The sequence below is a fragment of the Panthera tigris genome, chromosome A2, assembly GCF_018350195.1.
Source record: "Panthera tigris isolate Pti1 chromosome A2, P.tigris_Pti1_mat1.1, whole genome shotgun sequence".
In the NCBI taxonomy this organism is placed as follows: domain Eukaryota; kingdom Metazoa; phylum Chordata; class Mammalia; order Carnivora; family Felidae; genus Panthera; species Panthera tigris.
The window spans coordinates 113,060,381-113,072,678 of record NC_056661.1 but is presented as its reverse complement, the minus strand read 5'-3'; the positions used below and the strand labels follow the sequence as shown (position 1 = coordinate 113,072,678).

The 12,298-nt window shown below is 40.7% G+C and overlaps 1 protein-coding gene across 4 annotated transcripts in view; it reads right to left on the bottom strand.

The window, feature by feature from the left end:
* Nucleotides 1-12,298, bottom strand: part of DNAH11 (dynein axonemal heavy chain 11) — a 356,336-nt gene that overhangs the window by 125,856 nt on the left and 218,182 nt on the right. For all 4 annotated transcript variants that reach the window (XM_042967928.1, XM_042967929.1, XM_042967930.1 and 1 more), the window contains one exon: nt 3,825-3,986. In XM_042967928.1, the coding sequence (XP_042823862.1) occupies nt 3,825-3,986 (162 nt within the window). The remainder of the gene's footprint in view (nt 1-3,824; nt 3,987-12,298) is intronic.

Here is a 12,298-nt window from a genome sequence, read left to right as displayed (position 1 = left end):
ATTGGCAAATGGTAGTAAAATATACCATTCTTCTGTTACCAGACACTGTGACAAGTTCTGAACTGAAGAGATGGGAGGTGGGTGGAATGAAGTCATTTCCCTGAAAAAGCTGATGGTACTGACCTTACGGAATTATTCAGTTGTATCACGTCAAAAGGACGGAGAATTTTAACCTGCCAGTCGGCCACTATGCCCGGAAAGGATGGGCTCCTTCATCTGGCTCTGATCTTTCCGAGAATGGAGACCCCTCCGGATGCAAATCTCACTCCTCCTCAGTGACAGTGCTCATCTTTTCATTTCCATTCAATAATTTCTGCTTTCCTCAGGCCCAGTTCTCAAGTATGTCTATTATTCACTTTGACTCAAAAACCAACAACAGTACTCATCTTTTAACACCTGTTTGTCCTGCCTTGTTTCTTGACGGTTCCTAACTGTGACCCACGGACTTTTGGGTAAGGACTCCTCCCAACTGCCTCCTCACAGCGTGTGCAACCCGGTCCCCCGGGATACCCAGCGCGTCTTTCCCTCTCTCCCTCCTCGCACCATGACCTTCCTCATCTGCACTTCCAAACCTGAGGAGTGAGGAGTGTAAGTTGACACAAAGCCTGTGGATAAATACCCGGTGATACTTAAGGACCAAACTATTTTGGTTGTCTGACAGCTGTGGTTTAGCTCAATACCAGGTAGCAGGAAAGCAGCACAACCCTTTACTTAGATGCAGGCAGCCGATACCCCTGGGTGCTAAGCGTCTACAGACTGAAAAGTCTACGTCAACCCACAAAAAAAACCGCTTGCCTTTAATGAATCCTTTCTCTGTGGCTGGAGGGGTCACCTTGGATAACTATCATATACTCAACAAATAAAGTCAATAATTAAGAAGCACCTAAATTATGCTGATACCTTTCAGTCTTAATGATGAAAATCAAAACTAAGAAAATGAGCAAATCAGTGCCCATTCAAAAAACTTAAAAGCTATTTTTAACCTCTGCAGAAAAGTCACCACACATTTTTAGAAGAAGACAGACACGTGCATTCTGAATTATAATTACTGCTCCTAAGCAGCAAATTGGGAAGGTGGCAAAGTTAAACAGGCACACTCAACTGAAATGAAATCATCCAGCTGATCTGTTTTTAGGCATAATTCAGCGCAAGAGAAATGGTTAAGTGCTTTTAAAATCCTCCTTGACAAGCAGCATCCTATAGGAGGCGTCATGATACCACGAGACAGAGCTCAGCACCTGCCAGGAGCCCTCTGCACTTAAAATGATGCAAATCCTGCCTCATCCAGCAGATGTCAATGGTCACTGGCATATCAGAGCTCCTTCAGCAGTAACTGTTTTTGAAGTGGCTCCTAACCTTGTAGGAGAAGGCTTGCATCATGGGAGCTAGGGCAAGGAACTTAAAAAAAAAGCACAGTGCCAAACATTAAGTTAAACCAAGTTACTAGCTTTGGGTTCCTTCCATTTGGGAAATTAATATTAAGAAATGAAGTGTACTGGTCTTTTCTTTAGCGAACCAGTGTGATAAAATGAAGTGTATAAAACAGAATTTTGCTACCAAGGCACATACTGATTCTCTAATAAATTGGTATTTTTGAACCCTTGTTATAATTATTAGACCGAACAATGCCCTACCTAATTCGAGTAATGCAGTCAGCCTAGCAAGAGCTTGAGATTTTGGTGGGTTAACAAGTGTCACTATTACTTGTCATGTTTGATGGTTTTTCAGGTTTCAAAGTACAAAATATTTCTGGCAGACTTTATCTAGTGCTAGTGCTCATGTCCATTAAATGGGGTTCTTTTGACTCTTCAGGAAAACACTGTAAATGGTGCAAGCAGTGTTGCAGACAAAGTAACCACTCCTGGGAGTGTCTACCATTCCACTTACCTATTCATGAGAACAAATTTACATAAATTTCCCCAAATGTTCTTACATGTTCTTAGTGCTATGCAAGGCCTCCTGAACAATGGAAAAAAGTGAACATCACTTAAAAAAATCAAACTACAGGGGTCCCTGCCTGGGTGGCTCAGTGGGTTAAGGCTCTTGGTTTAGGCTCAGGTCATGAGCTCAGGGCTCGTGGGTTCGAGCCTTGTGTCAGGCTCTGTGCTAACAGTATGGAGCCTTTGTGGGATATTCTCTCTCCCTCTTTGCCCCTCTCCTGCTCACTCACTCTCTCTCAAAATAAACATACTTACAAAAAATCCAATGATACATTACTATTATTCAGTCTTTACCCAGAAAGCCAGTTGCTGTTGTTTTAAAGGTCCAGGTAAGTGCATTCAACATTAAGGGTGAGTGAAGAGACAGGCAACAGCAAACACTTTCTGGATTTGGAAAAAAGAGTGAAACAGAAGAGATCATTTTTTCCATTTATTTACAGAAATGTTTTAAGTGTGAGAAAAGGAGAGAGGGAGTATTTGAATGTTATAAAGGCTTTATCATATGCATCTTTTTTTAAAAAATGTTTTCAGTTTATTTTTGAGAGAGGCAGTGAGTGAGTGGAGCAGAGGCAGAGAGAAAGGGGGACAGAGGATCTGAAGTGGCCCCGTGCTGACAGCAGAAAGCCTGATGTGGGGCTCGAACCCACCAACTGTGAGACCATGACCCTGAGCTGAAGGTAGCTGCTCAGCTGACAAAGCCGCCCAAGCGCCCCTGTCCTATGCATGTTTTTGATGCTGTGTGACAGGTCTTCCTTGACACTCCCGGCACTTAAGTAGATTAACGGACATTTTAGAAAAGGCAATAAACTGTATTACAATAAAGCTATCTATAAAAATAAGAAGCAGTAATACTAGCTGCATACAAATACTTAAATATGTAAATATGTCCAGGTTTGCAACCATCCGGCCATGAAAAGATAGAGAATTCAACAAAATGGGAAAGGGCTCTTTGGAAAAGTGACAGGCTCTTAGGAGTAAGGGAGGCCACAGTGGGATGTGTCTGTTCCTAATAAAGCTTCAAGTGGGAACAGACATCATCTCTCACATAGCCCCGATTCTATTTTTGGTTCTGAGATATTCTAGCCCTACCACTCAGTGGAATCAGAAGACAAGCCTCCATGGGCAATGTTCACAATTACCACCCTTCCAAACTATCTAATCAGAAAGGCACTAGATATCAAAAATTTCTAGAAAGTGTAAATGATACCTTTTTCCCTCTGAATTGGGAAGTACACTTGAAGTGCTTTTTGTTTTTTAGTTTCATGCAACCATTTAAAAATGTAATAGGATGTGCAAATTTCATTATGGTCAAACGACAAACATAATTTATAAAACATAAACCCCTAAGACAAAGAAACAGATACATTATCTGACTCAGTGACTACAGAATTCATGGTGTTGATTTTTCACCCATTATTAATGTAATGAGAAAAATCAACAATTAATTGCCTTACTTTGTTAAGATCAAGCATTGCATGACTATGGGTGGCTACTTTTCTGTTTGGGTTTTTATCTGTGTATTTGAAGGATTCATGTTCAGCAAACCCTATTACGATTCAAGGAACAAATGATCCTGGCTTTCTGGTGAGTCAGTCTAAGTAAGAACACACTCGTGTGCCAAGTGCACACATGTGTGAACAGACCTCTCAACCTGCTACAAAGAGGTCAATCACCATATTCCATAGAACGCAAACTAGGAAAGACGATTTTACCATCTTAAACAAAAGGTTTAACTTTTCTATAGGAGGTGTATTTTGGAAATTACTTCTTTATTGAGGACTTCTGGTCGGTGAGTGAGTGAATGTGTGTGTGTGTGTGTGTGTGTGTGTGTGTGTGTGTGTGTGTGCGTGAGAGACACAGATTCAGAGGTTGACATGGCATTACCTCAATTCCCTTCGTTTCCTCAATGAACCGCCTGCTGACTGAGACCAGAGCTTCCTGCGGCCACGCATGAAACCAGTCAATAGCCGTGCAGTTAACTATGGCTGGGAACTTCCGAGCTCTCCCTCTTAGCGTGTGACCAACGGGAGAGAAACACAGAATGATCTGTGGAGACATGGGGGCAGGGAAGAAAGAGGAGGGTGATGAGTGAGCAAAGAATTACATTGCAATCCTAGACAATGAAAGCAAGGAGCGCAGCCAAGCATGACATTAAACTATGCTAAAGCACTACAGAGTGGAAAGCGACATTAACCTCCTTGCTAATCAAAGAATAAACCTGCCCCCAGTGGCTACTCCGGCGAATATACAGAAACGCTGCTATGCACTTTCCTTAAAACGGGTCCCTCTCCTTTTAAACATTTTTGGTAATTATCATTAATAGTGAGAAATTTATTCTTTTCTGTTACACGAGTAACATTATAGCCACAGAAAAAAAATAAATATCCAAACCAAATCACCAAGATAAAGTAACACCAATACCTTCATCTTCTGTCTCCTTCCATTCTGTAATTCATCAGATTCAATCATACTTTGTAATTTACTTAAAAACAATTTGTATCATAGTGAAGGTTTACTTTTTTCCCATTTAAAATAGATATACCCAGTTTCATTCTTCACATTTTTAAAGGAGTAAAAAATTCAGTTTATACATGCTCCTGATGAGACACTTTTAAGTTTCTGGTTTAAATCTAAAGCTCTATTTAGGTATTCAATGATTTAAGAATTAATGTCTGTGTGAATACGTTTCCATATTCTCTGTAGTGACAGAGGGATTTGATCTGGCACTAGGGTCTGAGTTTGGCTGGGATCATGGCCACAGCTCAGGGAGGGGGTAGAAAGGACCTCAGGAGTCAGGTGGGTCTGACTGTCCCTTCTGGGCATCTCTGAGTGTGACAGGGCTCCCACATGAGATGCCCCGTGTGAAGGGCTTGGCACAAAGAAGGCGTACAGAGAGCATTTCTTTCAACCACTCCCTCTTCTCCTGAGTTCCTGTGGACTTGAGGCACCAGAGTAGTGATGCCAGCTGGGGTAAGGTCTGAGAATGACAGTCCTGGTTTCCTCTTCTCCAGAAATGGCATGGACTTGATAGAAAACAAAGCTTACAGCTCGCTCAACTCAGTATCTAACACTCTGAGGTCAAGCAACTAATGCAATCATTTTTCAAATGATAGGATTTTTTTGGTAGAGCATTTCAAAAATTCACATCACAAAAATCTCCAGCATACAGGAAGCCATACAGTATCTTACTTAACGGGTGTCTTTACTATGTTTATTTTACATACTGTGGCTCCTGAAAAACTCACAATGGATAACTTCTGGTATGTAAAACGTTTAACAATGCATAAGCTGACTGATCATTTATTCATTATACACAAGAGCCTAGTTACAAATGAAGTAACTGCTCTAATACCGCGTGTGCTGAGTGAACGGGACTTCAGTTACAATGCATAATTTTCACTTATGTCACCGTTCTTAGGTTTCTCCTACCTGCCGTCTTTTTTTCCCCATACTTGAACATCTAGGACACAAAGAAATAATTGATTTCCACACTCAACTTATCTCTTATTCCTGGAAATTTTAGGAGTTTCATTTATTAACAGTTATAGCAAAGGCAAAGGAAAAACAAAGGCTCCTTTGAGATCTGAAATATCTCCATCCCTTTTACACACTTAGTGAATTTCTCTCGTTATGGGTGTATTACCAGGTCTTCGCAGTTTGTGACAAAACAAAGTACTGGAACCCTGTGTGCTCAGTCTCGGGAAAAAATATTTTGAGTTAATATAATGATATACCTTCATTATTTATTGAAAGATAATAGAGAATCCTCATTTAAAGAATTATTTTTCTTTTCTACAATTTTACAGCTGAAGACATTTTTCCCTATGCTATTTATTATGGCTGAAATAAGGATCTCCATAACGCCAGTTACGTTTTACATGGAAGGTGGTTGGCAGGACATCAATGCTTCTCAAAGGATTGTTAGGAGCTGGTTAGAAAGGCAAATTCTTGGACCCAATCTATACCTAAGGAATTAGACTCTGGATGGGCTTTGGCAAGCTGTTTTCAACAAGGCCCCCAGGTGACTCCGACACCTGCAGGTATAACCTGATAGTTTAAACATTTCTAAGGGAATATTTAAATAAAATGCTTACATTTTCAGTGCTTTTGCAATTGGTAAAACACATGGAATATAAGTATGCCTCTGTCTGGATACAGAGAATTTTAAATAAATTAGATACTCACGAGTAAGCTAAATTCTACCATCTGAAACAAACCTTGGGAACTAATTTACAGAAATATGCTTGGTTATCAGTGCTTTCGAAGAAGGGAAAGGGCAGTACCACACCAACCTCGAGCACTGTAGCTGTTGACCCAATTCATTACCCAGTCACTTCTAGTTTTGCGAGAAATATAGCACAGAATCCCTCCTGCTCTCCAGCTTTTGTGGGTAGTAGTCCCATGTGAGAGGTGTCCGCAAGTCCCTGCTCATGTCCGGAAACTGGCGGTTGTTCTATTCTTTTCTAAAATGGTCTCCACGTGTTTTGATTATGAGCATGGAATGGAGGTCAACTCTGCCAGCTGCTCATATGGGATGTGACTATGGGCACGTTTCTTAATCGTGCTGTATTGTCCTCATCTCCAAAAAAGGAGAAATCACAGTTACCTCCCAGGGGCACCAGGAAAACTTACCGATATTTATCAAAGTTTTCCTCACAGTTGCTCAAGCATGAATGGTGCTCCATAAACTCCATGCTGTGCTACTTTATTTATTTTTCATTTTATTTTTTTTTCAACATATGAAGTTTATTGTCAAATTGGTTTCCATACAACACCCAGGGCTCATCCTAAAAGGTGCCCTCGTCAATACCCATCACCCACCCTCCCCTCCCTCCCACCCCCTATCAACCCTCAGTTTGTTCTCAGTTTTTAATAGATAATGCTTTGGCTTATGCCAAAATGCTTATGCTTTGGCTCTCTTCCACTCTAACCTCTTTTTTTTTCCTTCCCCTCCCCCATGGGTTTCTGTTAAGTTTCTCAGGATCCACATAAGAGTGAAACCATATGGTATCTGTCTTTCTCTGTATGGCTTATTTCACTTAGCATCACACTCTCCAGTTCCATCCACGTTGCTACAAAAGGCCATATTTCGTTCTTTCTCATTGCCACGTAGTATTCCATTGTGTATATAAACCACAATTTCTTTATCCATTCATCAGTTGATGGACATTTAGGCTCTTTCCATAATTTGGCTATTGTTGAGAGTGCTGCTATAAACATTGGGGTACAAGTGCCCCTATGCATCAGTACTCCTGTATCCCTTGGGTAAATTCCTAGCAGTGCTATTGCTGGGTCATAGGGTAGGTCTATTTTTAATTTTCTGAAGAACCTCCACACTGTTTTCCAGAGTGGCTGCTCCAATTTGCATTCCCACCAACAGTGCAAGAGGGTTCCCATTTCTCCACATCCTCGCCAGCATCTATAGTCTCCTGATTTGTTCATTGTGGCCACTCTGACTGGCGTGAGGTGATACCTGAGTGTGGTTTTGATTTGTATTTCCCTGATGAGGAGTGACGTTGAGCATCTTTTCATGGGCCTGTTGGCCATCCGGATGTCTTCTTTAGAGAAGTGTTTATTCATGTTTTCTGCCCATTTCTTCACTGGGTTTTTTGTTTTTCGGGTGTGGAGTTTGGTGAGCTCTTTATAGATTTTGGATACTAGCCCTTTGTCCCATATGTCATTTGCAAGTATCTTTTCCCATTCTGTTGGTTGCCTTTTAGTTTTGTTGGTTGTTTCCTTTGCTGTGCAGAAGCTTTTTATCTTCATAAGGTCCCAGGAGTTCATTTTTGCTTTTAATTCCCTTGCCTTTGGGGACGTGTCGAGTAAGAGATTGCTATGGCTGAGGTCAGAGAGGTCTTTTCCTGCTTTCTCCTCTAGGGTTTTGATGGTTTCCTGTCTCACATTCAGGTCCTTTATCCATTTTGAGTTTATTTTTGTGAATGGTGTGAGAAAGTGGTCTAGGTTCAATCTTCTGCATGTTGCCGTCCAGTTCTCCCAGCACCATTTGTTAAAGACACTGTCTTTTTTCCATTGGATATTCTTTCCTGCTCTGTCAAAGATGAGTTGGCCATACGTTTGCGGGTCTAGTTCTGGGGTTTCTATTCTATTCCATTGGTCTATGTGTCTGTTTTTGTGCCAATACCATACTGTCTTGATGATGACAGCTTTGTAGTAGAGGCTAAAGTCTGGGATTGTGATGCCTCCTGCTTTGGTCTTCTTCTTCAAAATTACTTTGGCTATTCGGGGTCTTTTGTGGTTCCGTATGAATTTTAGGATTGCTTGTTCTGGTTTTGAGAAGAATGCTGGTGCAATTTTGATTGGGATTGTATTGAATGTGTAGATAGCTTTGGGTAGTATTGACATTTTGACAATATTTATTCTTCCAATCCATGACATGCTGTGCTACTTAAAAAAAAAGAAATACTCTCCACACCTTTACAGGTAACGTGGAATCAACTCGAGTTATTGCCTCAAGGAACATTACTATGGCGGGGGGGGGGGTCATTCTGATAATTTTCCCATTATATTTCCCTTAATTTCCTGAGATTAATACAGCAAAGGGTTTTTAAGTAATAAAAATACAGATATGTGAAAACAGGGTGTTAGCTTATCTCTAATTCACTTTTTGGGGTTTACTGAGGTATAAGTGATAAAATTCTAAGACACTGAAAGTGCAAAGTGTGATGATTTTATACACATAGACGTGGTCAAAGGATTCCCCCCATTGAGTCAATTAGCACAACCATCACCCCATAGTTTTATCTTTTGTGGTCAGTGTTGTTGAGAACATTTAAGTTCTACTCTCTTAGTAAATTTAAATGATACAACATGGTGCTTTCAACTGTAGTTACCATGTTACATGTTAGGTCCTGAGATCTTATTCATCTAATAATTGAAACATTATGCCCTTTTACCAATTCCTCCTTATTTCCCGTACCCATTGGCAATATTCTGCATGTAAGTGATACCATGCAGTCTTTCTGTTCCTCTGCCTGGCTTATTTCACTTAGCGCATGCCTTCAAGTTTAATCCACGTTGTCGCAAATGACAGGATGTCCATTTTCCTGAAAATTCTATTTGTGTCCGGGTGTGTGCATATCTCACATTTCTTGATCCATTTGTCCACTGACGGACACTTAGGTTGCTTCTATACCTTGGCTATTGTCAATAATGCCGCTGTTAACATAGAAGTACAGGTATCTCTTTAAGATAATGGTTTTGATTCCTTCAGCTATACTAGAAGTGGGATTTCTAGATCATATAGTACTACTATTTTTAAGTTTAAAAAAATTTTTTTACATTTATTTACTTCTGAGACACAGAGACAGAGCACGAGTGGGGGAGGGGCAGAGAGAGAAAGAGACACAGGATCCGAAGCAGGTTCCAGGCTCTGAGCGGTCCGCACCGAGGCAGACACGGGGCTCGAACCCACAAACTGTGAGATCATGACCTGAGCCAAAGTTGGACGCTCATTGAGCCACCCAGGTGCCCCAATCTACTATTTTAATTTCTTGAGCAATCTCCTTACTGTTTTCCATAGTGGCCGTACCAGTTTACGTTCCTGCCAACAGTGTATGCATCATCACCAGCAATTGTGACTTCTCGTGTTTCTGTTAACAGCCATTCTACGAGGTGTGAGGTGAAACTATTTACTATTTAAATAGTTGGTAGAATTCACCAATGAAGCCATCTGGTCGTATATAACTTACCTTTGAAAAAACTTCAATCTAGTATGATATGCATGTGGATACTCATTTTATGTATTCGGGCCACTGGTTAGTATCTCATGGAGTCCAATGGAAACTATAGAGGCTAGGGATGCAGAAGCAACATTTCACATGAGGGAAACCCACACTGCAAAGTCAGCTACCTGAACTCTCAGCTAAGTCCTTTCATCAACATAAATGGTTGATTAGCTGACATCATGAATACTGGATTTGATTTTATTTATTTGAGAGAGTGAGAGTGCACGTGAGTGCAGGGGAGAGGCAGAGAGAGAGAGTCCCAAGCAGGGTCTTCGGTGACAGCACGGAGCCTGAGGCAGGGCTCAAACTCACAAACCATGAGATCATGACCTGAGCTGATATTAACAGCTGGACGCTCAAAAAAAAAAAAAAAAAAAGAAAAGAGTCACGTATTTAACAGACTGAGCCACCCAGGTAGGTACCTTTGGAGTTGATTGTTTTACTGATGAAATGAGTAGTATTCAAGATATCTGAGGAAAATAAAAATATTATACTTCCATCTCCACAGCTGTACAAACAAAAGAGGAAAATCTAGATACTGAAGTATTCCAGCAATTATACTACTGGCTTTTTGGACTTTGATTTTGACCAGTCCTATGGTAAACAGTTTACAGAATGATTCTTTTTATGCGATTCCAGCTGAATCCTACCATGAGAATATTGCCCCAACTGCCCCCGAAGAATCCTTCTAGTAAGAGCTATTCAGTTTCCTAAAAGAAAAGAGCTAAGACTGCAATAAGCTTACAGAGCTCGTTTTTAAAACTTTAAGACCTGTTTTAAGTTATGTGCTACACATAAACTCTATGTGTACCTGAGGTCAGTCTGAGACTTCCTTTCCTTAAAACACACCTTGAGTTGGGATAGTGGGGGACAAGAGCCCCCACCCTGGAAAAGGTGTCATGTACCTGTAAGTACTGAAGGTCACTGAAATATATACCTCCTCCCAAAGAGTCCCTGACAACGCAAATGACCAAACCAGCTGAAGTTAGTTCCCAGCAGGGGACTGAAAGAAAAGTCAACTAAGAAAATAAAGTCAAAAATGCCTCAGACAGCTGTGTTCTTTTCTAAAAGCAAATTCCCACAAGTAAAAAGCAAACCCTGAAATCACCATCTACTTATTTCCTACAGCTCTAACATTTGGACGTCAGAAACTTGCTTTTGGAATCCATACCATAGAATTTTCTATCCCTTTCTTCCCCCTACACAGGTGTTATGACTCATTTGCAATAACCCATTTTCCATTGTGCTTTGTAATACGTTTCAATTTCTTTTGGGTAAGATCCCATCGTAAGTACATACTTATTTGTATATCACTAACAGGACTCAGTCCATTTCCTCTTGTAATGGAAATCTGAATTGCTACCGTCACTCTGCATTTTTTTTTCCAGTTGATATACTGTCAGATAGAAGTAACCCTCCCACATATTTACTTCAGAAGCTTCTATCCATAACTTATGTTTGCATTTATCCTCAAAAGTCTAAGCATTTTTCAAGAATGATAAGATCTGAATCTTACTGAGAAAATTCTCTTAGGAATGGAAGTTTAGCATACAAACTCTTTCCTTGTTTGAATGTTTCAGTACCATTTTATCATCCTTATATTATCCCTCTATCAGCCCCTATCCAATAACCTTTTAATTTCAATTACCTTCACGAAATCCAAAAGCATCTTCAACATACACACATGCAATACATTTTTATGCTTTGTTTTCTTTTTAGATAACACACAGTGAAATCATTCGCACACCCTTTTACTTGTGACTATTGGTCAGTGCCAATTTTTATAAGAGGTAGTATCTTACTTACACTGGGAAATTTTACATCTTTTTTTTCAAAAAACAAAACTCTTCAATTCAGAAAGAAATTGTACGTGGAATCTCAATAAAGAGCAAGGAGCGGGGCCCCTGGGTGGCTCAGTGGGTTAAGCGTCTGACTTCAGCTTAGGTCACGATCTCGCCGTTTGTGGGTTCGAGCCCCATGTCGGGCTCTGTGCTGACAGCTCAGAGCCTGGAGCCTGTTTCAGATTCTGTGTCTCCCTCTCTCTCTGCCTCCCCTGCTCGTGCTATGTCTCTCTCTCTCTCTCAAAAAATAAACATTAAGAAAAGTTAAAGAAGGAAAGAGCAAGGAGCAAATCCATTCCTGGGGAGTGAAGACAGTAGGCGGTCTATGCCCTACTATATACTATCTACTCCCTACTATGTATTCCCATGTGCAGGAGGAGCGTATTCACTCATCACAGCTGCCCTACTTGATGCCAGGACCTGAAATGCCCACACACTACTTTGCAGACCAGTAGGCAGCCCCCACAGCCTCGTATAACAGTGTTCTGTTTTTTTTTTTTTCAAACAGGCAATCGGATGCCTAATTATCTACTGATTGGACCCATATTTGAACCACATCATGCAGTTTGCGGCTTATGGTCTGTGCTGCTCTGCTAGAATGGCCGACGGTGTTTCTGTTGACACTGGGTGCTGAGTGCACACACATGTGCAGGTGCAGGAACAAACCTCGTATTGTGCTGGCAAACCCCACACGCAAAGGTAAGCAGAATGTTTTGGAAAACATCAACATGTTCTTCAAAATGCAAAGTTCATTGAATTTAAATGGGTAAGT